Raw genomic sequence first — 14240 nt, 5'->3', positions numbered from 1 at the left:
GTGTTTCATTCTGCTGTGCATAAGATCGCTGTGGGTTGGTACTGACTCAATCGCACCAAACAACAGCAACATACTACTACTTGGAGTCCTGCTGTGTGCTTCAGGTTAATGTGCTGGACTCCAAGGTCAGTTTGAACCTCAAGGTCCATAGTTCAAGCTCCCTAGACACTCCTTAGAAATGAATACAGGTTTGCTATGAGTCAGAAGCTACTCAACGGCACTTAAAGACAATAACAAATACTACTATTAATCTATTACTACACCTTTCAAACTTATTTGAACATTTTTGGAAGTAATAAATATTTTTTCATCCTTCCTCAGTGGACTGACTCTAAACTCTCTGAAAGCTGGGATTTTGCACTATGTGTACATGACTGGCACATAGTAGATACTTAGTACAGTTATGTTGAATGAATAAATGAATAGGATTCACTCATCACTGGTGCTCTTTCAACACAACTTGGAATAGAGGTTGCTGCTGGCGCAGAGTCACATTCATACAGTAAGTGAACTATGTTCAGTGGAAAAAAGGAAGGCCTTCAATGGGATGAATTGACACAGTGGCTGCAAAATGGGCTCAAACATAGCAAAAATTGTGAGGATGGTGTGGGAACGGGCCATGTTTCGTTTTGTTATACAAGGGGTTGCTATGAGTCAGAGCTTATGCAATGGCACCTGATGATGTGTTTATCAATGAAAACTTCACAAATGAATAAGTTCCTCTCTTATTGCTCGGAGAAGGATATATCTAGGACCCAATTCTTTTGTTGTAAATATATATGTAACAAAACATTTCACCACATATATGAGCTCAGTGGCATCAATGAGGTTTACCATGTGTTCAACAATCACCATTATCCATATGCTGGGGCCTAATTTTAACAACTGTTATTGCAAAAAACATCTGGTGACCATGTCTGACTTCTCCTGACTTCATAAGGGGGAAAGAGAATGAAACTCAAAATCAGCCTAAGGCTGATTCCTATGAAGCTTCCACCCTACAATCTTCTTACCCTATTCTGTTACCATCTATCCCTCCCCACATCATTCTCTGCTTCACATCTGGTTTCAATATTCCATTGCAATGGCCACACAGAACTCTTAACGATACTCATGATTATGGGGTTTACTAGGGGTGTGAACAGGGTGCAATTCAGGATCAAAACCAACTCAGGAATGTCTCTTGTCTGCCATACTGCAGGCATGTCTCAACCTGTTTTCAACCTTTCAGCCATGTGGTCTCTTGCCCTCTGCCCTGCTCAAGCATGTGTTACAAAGTTCTTTTAGCCAATCTGTGAATGTCCAAAGGACATGTTATGTAATCCAGTCTCCTGTCTGTATGTACTCAGCTTTACTCAGTCCTTGGGTCTAAAATCTGAAGCTGCTCTGTCCCTCCACGCTGTCGCCTCTGACATCGCTGTTTCTCACACTTCATTCGTGTTCTTCCTTCTTAATGATTCTGGGGTCTTCTGCCTCAGCTTCTGAGATGACTCCTTTTAAACCTAGCCTAGAGGGCAAAACTAGAATTCTGTAAATCTTATTTGCATGGTCCATCCATCATATGCAGATGCTACAACTTTGCTTGCTATAAGTGAAGAGGATATAAATACTTACTGATGAAGATCAAAGAGCACAGCCTTCAGTATGGATTGCATCTCAATGTAAAAAAAAATAAAAATCCTCACCACTGGACCAATAAACAACAGTCTTATCAATGGAGAAAAGATAGAAGTTGTCAAGGACTTCATTCTTCCTGGATCAATCATCAACACTCTTGGAAGCAGCAGTCAAGAAATCAAATGACATGTTGCATTAGGCAAATCTGTTACACAAGACCTTTTAAAGTGTTGAAGAGCAAAGATGTCAGCTTGAGGACAAAGATGCGCCTGACCCAAGCCATAGTATTTTCAATAACCTCGTATGCATGCGAAAGCTGGACAGTGAATAAGGAAGACCGTAGAATTCGTGCATTTGAGTTATGGTGTTGGAGGAGAATACTGAACATGCCATGGGCTACCAAAAGAACAAACAGATCTGTTTTAGAAGAAGTGCATCCAGAGTGCTCCTTGGAGGCCAGGATGGCCAAACTTCGTCTCTCATACTTTAGACATATTGTCAGGAGGGACCAGTCATTGGAGAAGGATATCATGTTTGGTAGGGTGGAGGGTCAGAGAAAATGAGAAAGACCCCCAGCGAGATGGATTGGTAAAGTGGCAGCATCAATGGGCTCAAACGTGGCAACAATTTTGAGGTTGGCTTAGGACTGGGCAGTGTTTTGTTCTGTTATGCATAGGGTCTCTATGAGTTTGTACTGACTCAATGGCACCTAACAACAACCCAATCACTGGAGTCCTGGTGTGGCGCTGCAAGTTTATGCAAAGTTGATGTTTCAGGCTTACCAGCAGCTCTTTGGAAACCATACACAGGATTGCTATGGGTCGGAACCAACTCAATGACACTTAACAATCACAACAACAACCCAATTACATTGGATAGAAAAACCAGATCAAGTAAATTCAAGGCACCACAACTATATAATAATCATCCTAGTTCACTACAGATTTCCTTGAAACTTTTCAAAGATTGAGTATTACCATTTCATTAAAGGATACAAGGATGAAGATCATGAGGTAAATCCCGAAAATCAAGTAGAATAAATCATGAGACACTCATATTTTATATTTCATATTTACCTGGCACAACACATGTTGGTATTATCTACTTATACTAGAATAGTATTAATTGATATATCAATTATTTTTTTGAAAGTATGAGTGTATGAAATAGCACTAAGCAAAAACAACAATGAAAAAACAAAAAAGAAAAGCACTTTAGTAGAATTTTTGATATTCTAATCAAGTTGAGGAGTCCTGATATGGTGCTGTGGGTTAATGTGTGAGACTGCAAAGCCGTTTGAACTGCAAGGTCGGTGGTTCAAGCTCACCAGCTGCTCCTCAGAAACCCTATACAGGGTCATTATGGATCGGAACTGACTTGATGGCCCTTAACAACATCAATAAATCAAGTTGAAATGTTTTTCTTTTAATCTCATTTTAGCACTTTCTAATTTATTATTGCATCCACAATACAGTAATTAAGTAGGTAATTTGTTGCTTTTATTTCTGATTGACTGGACTAGTGCGAAAGTAAGAGAAGTAAAATAATTGGACAAATACAACACTTAACAGTGATGATATTTTTTTGGACAGCTTAGAGACAGTGAGTTTGAAGACAAAAATAATTTCCTGAGAGTATTGTAAATCACATAGACTGACCTTAAAAAAAAAGAATCACACAAAAAACAAACCTATTGATACTGAGCCAATTCCTATAGCACAGAGTATGTCTGCCCCTTAGGGTTTCCAAAGGTGTAATATGGAAGCAGACTGCCATGCTTTTCTCTCACAGGTGGGTTTAAACTGCTGACCTTTCAGCTAGCGGCAAAGCACTTAAACACTCTTTATGTAGATTAGATTCTCAGATCCTTTGCATACATATAATTGAAATTAAAATTGAAGATGGTCAAATGCTCTTGTTTATCAATATTTATGATAAGTCAAAGGAAATATTTTAAAAAGGAAACTAGGGTATTTCATTAATAAACTATTAGTAGGTGCCCATTAGATTGCAGCAATATATTAAGCATTCTGAAAATTTAAATAGAGATGTATTCACCAAATTTCTCTGCTTTATAAAGAAGCTAGTAAAGAAAAAAGGCATTCTCTAATAGGGAAGTGTATTGTTGAACATTGTGAATTGAATATTAAGAAAGGAGAGGGTTGTATTTTAAAGGGTGATTCTACAAAAGCAGAAGGGAGAATAGGCTGCTCTTTCAAGATTTCCAGTATCCTATTTTTTAATTATATGGAAAAAAAAGAGACAGGCGAGATTGTGGAGGATAGAAATTTTGAATATTTTATTATCTATTACCCTAGATTGTTGATCTTGAAGTACAATAATATGTTTGACAAAACTGAAATGAAATGAAAATGTTGTAAGGATGTAGGGTGTAAAAAAAAAAAAAAAAAAAAAGACCATGGAGAAGTACACAGATGCTATGAAACACTTTGCAGTTCCCTGAGGGGTAAGAAGAGAAATTTACACAATCATGGAGCACAATAATGTCATTTAACTACTGCAGACAGCACGCAGCATCTGTTCAGTGGATAAAGCAAAGGACAAAGGATAAGGGTCCATTTCTATTTCTGTCATTGATTGCTATGTGACCTAGAGGATCAGATTTTTGACACTGGGTATCCCGTAGTTTAAAAACAATCAATATATCCTAGAGTAATTTTGGGTATCGTTTTTTGATATTTATAAATCATTAGCAGATTTTTACAACTGATCTACCATAAAAGCAGATGTTACCAATTCTTTCTCTCACTTGATAATTTACAGAACGAATAAAGAATGACAATTGCCAGCCACCAATCAGATGCCTACTAGAATTCTTCTTGTTTGTTTTTCATTTATACTCATCCTTGAGCCCATCATGGTTTTTTTCCCCAAGCAATGTTCTTTTATCCACAGTTGCTTTGCATTTAATTTAAATGAAAACAAAACAAACAAACAAACAAAAAACCCAGCTCCAGGTGAATTCAGTATTTAAATTGCAGTCTGTATATTCTACTTTGGAAATTGAAGCATCTATGTTTGTAAGGCTTCTGTTAGTCAAAGGATGAATAAGTTATATGCAAATATCCAGGAGTCCTAGTAGCAAGCATGAATTATAGCAAATTCATCATGTTTGCATCCTTTTACAGGCTGTTTTTTGCTAGCTTTGAGGGAAATATTAGGTTTATATATGACTCACACTCCTACCATATTTAGAAAAATATTACATAAATAAGAAATTTGAATGTGGAGAAAATAAATAGATAAAAATATATTTCTTTCTTACAGGTTGATGCACAATATGGAAAATAATGCCTTTTCTTACTCTAAGTATATATGAATTGTCCTATTAAAGCTCTAAATAAAATTAACATAAAAATAGCCCACGTCTTATTAAATAACTAATTTTCATCTATTGCCTAATGTCTGATTTCCAAGAAATTAGATGAGTTCATATAGTTTAATATAATCTATTATCTAGCATTGGGAACTGACCTCATCAATTGCAATGTTATCACAGTTCCCATCAATTCAATTCTATAGAATTGCAGTTGTATTTTACATATCTATATCTATACATATCAAAACACAAAATATCCTATCTGTCTATCTATATATCTAGTGATCTAACTAATTATCTATCTATGTATCTATCATCTATCTATCTGAATTGTGGCAAACAATAAAAAATCAGAGACCCTAGAGTATAAAAAAGAAGAAAGGAAGTGAAAATACTTGACTGTATTTTATGTCTTGAGCCCAACACAGAACATGTACCATTCTGTGGATATTAACATATAAGTAGAATCTGATTATGGAAGAAAATGTGTTTGTAAAATCAGCCTGCTTTGCAAACGTTCTCTCAAGACAATTTCTGTGGATACGATACCTTCCGTAGGGGTTTGAGCTTGGTCTCCATTATGAAGTCATATTTGCAGAGCTCACAACAGCGTGTGTCTGAACTCTTGATCCACTGGTGAAGGCAGGACTGGTGGACAAAGCGAAGGGTGCCTGTGCAGCGACAGGGTGTGATGAGGGGGCTCTCTTCATCCCCTTCACAGTGACAGATCCTGGGGAACAAAACATCAGCAGTATGAGATCTTCCAGACAGATTTTCTCACTAATGATGTTTCATTCTTGCATATCCTATGCTGTACTATTGCAACCTGAGACTTTGAACAGGATATTGCAACCCAACATTGAAGTCAGAACCAAGTCTATAATTAATATCACTTTCTTTGCACTTTTATGGTAACTGCTACACTCTTCAGTCATATTTGAAGGTATTAGATACTAGAATATCAGAAATGCACTGTCATGTCATTCCTGCACTGATGCTGGTTTTAACAGAACAACTATGGAGCTACTCAGCATCTATGCATGCATTTATATAAAACATTTATTCTTTATAAGTATCCTGAAGAGTACTGCGGTCTGCTAACTTCATTGCTTTATTTTGATGATAGTTTCATGGTATAAGAATGTGGAACATCTGAACAAGTTTAGGGAAACTATAGACATTTAGCCTGCGAGTATTATAAAGTTTTTCTTAGGAAGTTGTACACATATTCGGTCACAATGAATAGTCTACACTGTCAATTGTCATCATTGTTTAAAAGTGACAAAAAGCACTAGTAACATGAAGTCCAAATACAGTAAATTCCATTACTTGAAATGTTCATATTTGTTATGAATACAGTGTTCAACTGAAGTTTCTGAATGATCCTGAATTCCAGTTTTATAGAATTGTAATCTATGAAATCATCATTAATTTTACATTCAAATTATTTGACATATTTTGCTTTTTTCCTCTTTGCAGGAAGAATAATCCTTTCCTATCTCAAGGTTGTAAATTCAAATTTTGGACTTTCAAATAATTACTAAAATTTAGTCAGTTGTTAGAAATTGCTAATAAATTTAATTGGAAATATTGCTTTAAATCTGTTAGAAATATAAATGTAGCACAATTAAAGATGCATGGATTTATTTATTTTGAGCTAGGTCATACTAGCAGGCTGGAAGAATGTATGAATTGCGCTAAGACTCTTCCTTTTAGGCCTATATGTTCTGCTCTTCAGAAGTATGCATTGTAAATATGTATGTTGTTGGTGTTAAGTGCTATCAAGTAAATTCTGACCCATAGCAACCTTGTATAGGTTTCCAAGGAGCAGCTGGTGAGCTTGAACCATCAACCTTGCAGTTCAAATGAGTTTGCAGTCTGACGCATTAGCCCACAGTGCCACACCAGGACTCCAAATATGTATGTGTGTGTATATATATATTTTGTTAAATGCTGCCGAGTCAGTTCTGACTCAGCAATCCTGTTTAGGGTTTCTATGGACAAGATCACGGTAAGCAGCCCAACGATTATCTTACAGTGTCACACCAGGAAACTCTATCTATGTGTGTGTGTGTGTGTGTGTGTGTGTGTGTATATATATATATATATATATATATATATAAAGTGAGTTATTGAAGTATTCTCTGGACAAATTATTGAATGATGCAGAAAGCATCCAAAGAAGATGGAAGGATTACACAGAACCACTGTACCACAAAGAAATGGTCAATGTTCAACCATTTCAAGGGGTTGTTGTTGTTGTTGTTGTTGTTGTTAAGTGCCATCGAGTCGGGTCCGACCCATAGCGACCCTGTACAGGGTTTCCGAGGGTGTAAATCTTTACGGGAGTAGAAAGCCTCATCTTTCTCCCACGGAGCGGCTGGTAGTTTCGAACTGCTGACCTTAAGGTTCGCAGCCCTTTAGCATATGATAAACAGCCAATGACCCTGAAGGAAGAAGTCCAGAGTACAGTGAAACCATTGGCAAAGAACAAGACACCAGGAATTGATGGAATAAAAATAGAAATTTTCAAACAAGTCAGGCAGCACTGGAGGCACTCTTTCATCTATGCCAAGAAATTTGAAAGACAACCACCTGGCCAACTGACTGGAAGAGATCCATATTTGTGCCCATTCCAAAGAAAGGTGACCCAATAGACTGTGGACATAATTGGACAATATCACTGATATCTCATGTGAGTGTAGTTTTACTAAAGGTGATACTGAAACGGCTGCAACCATACACTTCTAGAAGTTCTAGAGAACTTCTAGAGGTTTAAGGTGGATTCAGAAGAGGATGTAGAATGAAGACTATCATTGTTGATGTCAGATGGATCTTGGCTAAAAGCAGAGAATAACAGAAAGAAGTTTCCATTTGCTTTATTGACTACACTAAAGCTTTAGATTGTATGGATCATGACAAGCTATGGGCAAAAGTGCCAAGTATGAGTATTTCTCATGAGCACTTAATTGTGCTCATGAGGAACCTGTGCATAGATCAAGAGACAATTATTTGAACAGAAGCGGGGAACACTGAATGGTTTAAGATTAGGAAAGGTGTGTGCTAGGGTTGTATGCTTTCACTATACTTATTCAATCTGTATGCTGAGCAAGAAGTTTTGTTATATGAAGAGAAACATGGCAACAGGATCGGAGGAAGTCTCATTAACAACCTGTGATATGCAGATGATACAACCATGCTGGCTGAAAGTGAAGAGGACTTAAAATACTGGAAAATAACATGGCTTGAGTCAGAGGCACCTTAGTCATCAAACTGACTTCATTGCTCTTGAAGTCGTTAAGGAGGTCTTGTGAAGCAGATTTGCCTAATGCAATATATTGTTTGATTTCTTGACTGTGGTTTCCACGAGTGTTGATGGTTGATTCAAGCAAAATGAAGTCTTTGACAACTTTAAGTTTTTTATCTATGTATCTTGATGTCGTTTATTGGTCTAGTGGTGAGAATCTTTGCTTTCTTTACACTGAGCTGCAACCCAGACTGAAGACTGTGGTCTTTGATCTTCTTCAGTAAGTATTTTATGTCTTCTTCACTTTCAGCATGCAAAGATGTATCACCTGCATATTGCAGGTTGTTAATGAGTCTTCCTCCAATCCTGATGCCACATTCTTCTTCTTATAATCCAGTTTCTTGCCTTATGTGCTCCATATACAGACTGAAAAAGTATGGTGAAAGAATACAGCCTGGAACACACCTTTCCTAACTTTAAACTATTCATACAGAACTATTCCTTGTTCTGTATGAACAACTGCCTCTCTTTGTCTATGTACAGGTTCCTCATGAGCACAATTAGAGGTTCTGGAATACTAATTCTCCACAATGTTGTCCATACCTTGTCATGATCCACACAACCAAAGGCCTTTGTGTAGTCAATGAAACACAGGTTAAAATCTTTCTGGCATTTTCCGCTTTCAGCCAAGATCCATCTAACATCAGCAATGATATCTCTCATTTCATGCCTCATCTTAGTCCAACTGAACCTCTGGCATTTTTTTGTCAATGCATGGTTGCAGCCATTTTTGAATTATCTTTAGCAAAATTTTATTTCATGTGATATTAATGATGTTGTTCAATCATTTCCGCATTCTGCTGGGTCACTTCTCTGTGTGTATCTTAGCTATCTCATGATGTAATTTTTAAATGTGACTATAATATTAGTGATTGAATGCAAACATGGTGTATGCCACTTAATGCCATACAAAACTGAAGAATAATGATGAATCATATTCATAACGTGGGAGAACATTATGCTTAGTGAAATTAGTCAATCACAAAAGGACAAATATTGTATAAGACCATTATTATTATTATTATTATTATAAACATACTAGGATTTATTACATTTGTCTATGTTACTGGCTGCTCAGATTCACCAAGGCCTTAGTCATCTGTAACTATGGATTCTTGACATCTGCCTGGTATCACATAACTGGAAATCTGATTAGGTGGCAGTTCAACCACTAACGTCACAACTGTGACCATTTAGTGCTTTTATAAGAGTTCAATTGTAACATGTAAAGACTTGGTTATAACGGGAGGGTTTGCAGTTGCTGCTGTGTAAGGCAGACTTCAGGAGGAGGTACAGAACCTTCTATTTACTGAAGCACAACTCAAAATGAACGACAAAGGCCAGCGATGCCATTATGCAGGGAAGCCCAAACTCTGCCTGACATTTAAAAAGCCTATGAAAAATGACCTTCCCTCTTGGGACCCTATTGCTACATCTCAACCACTCTCTCCCTCCTCAATCTGTCCAGTCAATCACTCATCTACCATCCTGGTTACCAGCTCACACTCCACGCTCAGGGTGGGCATGGACAGGTGGGTAGATGGGCAGGTGAATGGACGAAGGGGAAAAGGCAACATTCTCAAATGTTCTTGAATTGGATGTTCTTGATGACACCTTCTGGGATGAAAGCAGAGCTTGCAGTAAGGAAATTAATTTGGACAGAGATCTTGTATGACTGAGTAAAGACAATTTCTGGACCCTATGAGATCATCGTAAAAATATTTTGACAACCCAAGAGGAAGCCTATTTGTCCCTTTCCAAATGGCAGTAATGTGACTACTCCTGTCAAACTCCTGGGATGGGCAGTTACAGCTACACACTTGGGAAGTGGTCAAGTATTGAGTCTGATGTCTGAGGAGAATGCCAGTCCACTTCCACTTCAGGGCTGGCTGAGTCCCGGTCTCTTTGATAACGGCGACGGGCCTGACTTGGATGGCCTTCTTGCTGATGCCCATGTGGTGGCAGGTGTTTACCACATCCGTCACATTCTTGTAGGATTCAGGAGACTCTTCCATAACCTGTTTGGGCGTGGCAACACTGATTGCAATTCACATATCTGCCAATTTGTCCTGGAAGTCTAAGTTACGTTGAGATTTTGCTCGAGACAACGCATGGCCCGCTCCATGACAGGTGGTTCCAATGTTCGGTGCCAATGAAGACGTAACTACAGGTTCCCATGGTGCCCCCGATGAGCACCATCTGTCCAGTGAGCTGGTAATCCATGGCGATGAAGGGGTGATGAGGCGGGGAAGCCCAGCTGGACCCCTTCCTGTGTACCAGCAGTGTCGGTTCCTTCCCATCCACCATGTGCTGCTCCTCCTTGGTGATGTTGTGAGACACGCCGTAGATGGCATGGAGGTCCAAGTCATCAGGGGTTGTGTTGAAGACCTAGGAAAAAACCTGGTGGGTTAAGAAGGTCATGGAGGAGCTGTTGATCAGGCATAGTCCCCAGCTGTGGCTATTCCCTTCAGGTAGTCCTTACCCTCTGCGGATGCGGTGCAAGCACAAGCCAACTGATGGTTGTTGACTATAATCTTGCCTCTCTTCATGGCCTCTTCCATAGCTACCAGTGTGTCGGTGGCTACTTGGTGGCCCAAGCCTTTGCTTCCGCTGTGGATCATCACACACACCTGCCCCTTATGGTTGATGCCCATTGTCTTAGCAGCATACTTGTTGAAGATCTCATCCACAACCTGGATTTGTGCATAATGGTTGCCTGCTTCCAAAGTCCCTAACTGAAAAAGGCCTCTCTTCTTGGCCCTTGCGGCATCCTCCCATACTCCTCACAGTGGTCCTTGTCCTCAGCCAAGGCATAGCCTTACTGTAAGGACCAGTCCACACCCAACTCCAGGGCCTCCTCCTAGTCTTTGACGTTAGTTGGGATGACACCTTTTGATCCCACCCCAACAGGAATGTGGTCAAACATCGCTTGGGCAAGTTGCTCTTTCACAAGGTGAACGTCACCCTCATCTAAATTAGTTCTTAGAAGCAGACACCACAGTTGATATCAAATCCGACACCACCTGGTAAAAGTACTGCTTCGGGGTCTTTCATCTCAAAGGTTGCCATATTCCCAACAGCAAACTCATAGCCTGAGTGGACATCAGGAAGACCAACAGAATGGTGAACAATCCTAGGCAGGGCTGCCACGTTGCCGATCTGTTTCATGGCTGGCAGGAAGCCACCAACACCCCCACCATGACAGACGTTCCGCAACTCCTCAAACGTTAATTTCTCCAAAGAGTCATTCACGTAGAAAACGCCTTCCACCTGCATGTTCCGCACGAAGCCTTTCTTGATCCTCCAGCAGTTTTTATTGATCTTTTCCAAGAACTGCAATTCATCATTGTAGTTGCAACTCATGGTGGCGACAATGGTGGCGGAAACTACGGAATCCGCTTTGAAGAGCAAGCAGATACCACGCTGACCCACTGCCCAGAGATCCGCATGCTTGCCTTCTGTATAAGACAATCACTGTAAACACTTCAGAAAAGGTTTCCAGTTTTTTTAAAAAAAATCTTTGACAGTTACCAGGGGTGTGAGGGAGGGGAGAGTAACTCACTAACTAAAGGGTAGACACAAGTTAGCTAGGGTGATGGGGAGGCAATATACAAGAAGGGGGAGGGCAATATAAAAGAATTGTGAAGGTAGCATAAGAATAATGAAGATGAGTGAAGAAACGGGGAGGTATGCATGGGATAAAGAGGATATATGTAAACAGTGATATATACACAACCTTGGAACAGCAGTGTTTTGTGCATAAATATGATCAGACATAGGCTGAATGAGTAATGGAGGAAAAGTGGTATATAGTCTTATATGACACAGATATTGAAGATGTTTAATGAGAAAAAAGAAACATTCTTTGATGGTTGCCAGGGATGAGAGGGAAGGGAGAATAGTTCACTGGCTATAAGGTAGACACAAGTTAACTTGGGTGAAGGGGAAGGCAATATACAAGAAGAGGGAGGTTGGCAGAAGAGTGATGAAGACAGGTGAAGACACAAGGAGGTATAGAAGGGTTAAAGGGGATAGAGGTAAATATTGATATATACACAATCTTGAAACAACAGTGTTCTGTGGGTAGATATATGCTGAAAGGGTATGGAAGGAAGAATGGGTCTGGGAGGAAGAGTTAGAAAGAGGATATTGGTGTATGAAAAATTACCTTTCCTGCAAATACAACTATGAATGTGGTGGGAAAAATAATGAAAACCTCTTAAATATTATCAACACTTTAAGTAAATGAGTGAATGAGCCTGGGGGCTCAGGATCATAGTCTCAGGGGACACCATGGACAATTGGAATAATATAGTCCACAAAGACAATGTTTTACATCCTATTTTGGTGAGTAGCATCTGGGATATTAAAAGTTAATGAGTAGCTGTTTAAGGTACAGCTATTGGTCTCCCTGCGTGCAGAAGAAAGAAAAGTGATGAGAACTGAAGATGTTTGGAATCAATTAGTCTAATGGACTAATGGAACATGTGAACTTCATTCTCTACGATTCTGAGACCAGAAGATGGTGTCACATTAGAAGTAAGTAAGTAAGTAAACAAACAAACAAACAAACAAACAAATAAAAAGACTGGGTTTACTGGTCAGAAAGAGACTGGATAATCCTGAGACAGTCTTTGACCTCCATGTAGGTCTGGAAAGGAACTCACTCTCATGGCCTGACTTTCAGCCGAGTACTAGAAAGGTTTATAGGGGGAACAATAGTATCAAGGCATGCTTACTATGAATGGTGAACAGTCAATCACTCAAGATCAGGGGGACAGCATGCACCCAAGGACAAGGGTGAGAAGGAATGGCAAGAAGGGTGGAATAGTGATGAAAGCCACAGGGAGGAAGCAGGATAACTGTTGTTCCAGGAAGGGGAATACAATCATTTAGATGCAGCAAAGTATATGATTTGTTGAATGTAAAATTGATGATATTATCTGTAAATCTCTCAAGTCACAATAAAATCTTTAAAAAAATACATATACATATAACCTCATTTTGGGAAGAAATAATAAAAAGCATAAACAATTGTTAAAAAACAGTGGTGCATGCCATTTTAGTGTAATAAGAGGAACTGGCTTTATAACATTTTTAGTATATGCAGGGCACTAAGATTTTTACCATCACCACATTTTCTACAAAAAGAATATTCCACATATTCCACAACAAAGAACATGAGTCACTGAACTTAGTTATTTCAACAACCAATGTAAGATTCAATTGATAACCCACATTGAAAAATGAACATTCACCAGTTTTGCTTTAAACAGCTGATACTGTTTCATAGTAAATGCTATAATTGTTAATGAACAAAGAAAAATACGTCATAACAGAAAATTTGATGATTTGAAAACAAATACTACAAGTGCTATCTAAGGGTCCACCATTTGTCTGTCAGTTTGCAGTATTGTGATGGCTTGAGTGTTGCTGTGATTCTGGAAGCTATGCCATGGGTATTTTAAATACCAGCAGGGTCATCAAAGGTGGACAGGTTCAGATGAGCTCCAAGACTATGACATACTAGGAAGAAGGAGAGACAGACTACTTTCAAATATTTAGTCACTGAAAACCTTATAAATAGCAGTGGAACACTGTCAGGTAATACCAGAATATTGAATATTGAAACATGATGAATAACACCAACATATTGTCAGATATAGTGCCAGAAGATGAGCCCCTCAGGTTGGAAGGCACTCAAAGTATGACTCAGGAAAAGCTGCCTCCACAAAGTAGAATTGACAGAGATGACACAAGTGGAGTAAAAGCTTTCAGGACCTTCTATTTGCTGAAGTACAACTCAAAATGAGGAGAAAAAGCTCTAAACATCCATTAATAATTGGAACATGGAACATAAGAAGTGTGAATCTAGGGAAATGGAAAGTTGTCAAAAATGTAACACATCAAACACAAACATTGATATCCTAGGTATTAGTAAGCTGACATGGACTTGTTTGGCTATTTTGAATCTGC

General features: G+C 38.8%; 1 protein-coding gene and 1 pseudogene across 1 annotated transcript in view; both read right to left on the bottom strand.

Annotated features, from left to right (window-relative positions):
• Positions 1–14240, bottom strand: part of MARCH1 (membrane-associated ring finger (C3HC4) 1, E3 ubiquitin protein ligase) — a 541031-nt gene that overhangs the window by 96407 nt on the left and 430384 nt on the right. Inside the window, exon 4 of the mRNA XM_006872513.1 lies at positions 5507–5687. Within this exon, the coding sequence (XP_006872575.1) occupies positions 5507–5687 (181 nt within the window). The remainder of the gene's footprint in view (positions 1–5506; positions 5688–14240) is intronic.
• Positions 9914–11627, bottom strand: LOC102834505 (annotated as a pseudogene).

This window comes from Chrysochloris asiatica, unplaced genomic scaffold, assembly GCF_000296735.1.
Source record: "Chrysochloris asiatica unplaced genomic scaffold, ChrAsi1.0 scaffold00202, whole genome shotgun sequence".
Taxonomy (NCBI): Eukaryota; Metazoa; Chordata; class Mammalia; order Afrosoricida; family Chrysochloridae; genus Chrysochloris; species Chrysochloris asiatica.
This window is presented reverse-complemented; position numbering and strand designations above follow the sequence as displayed.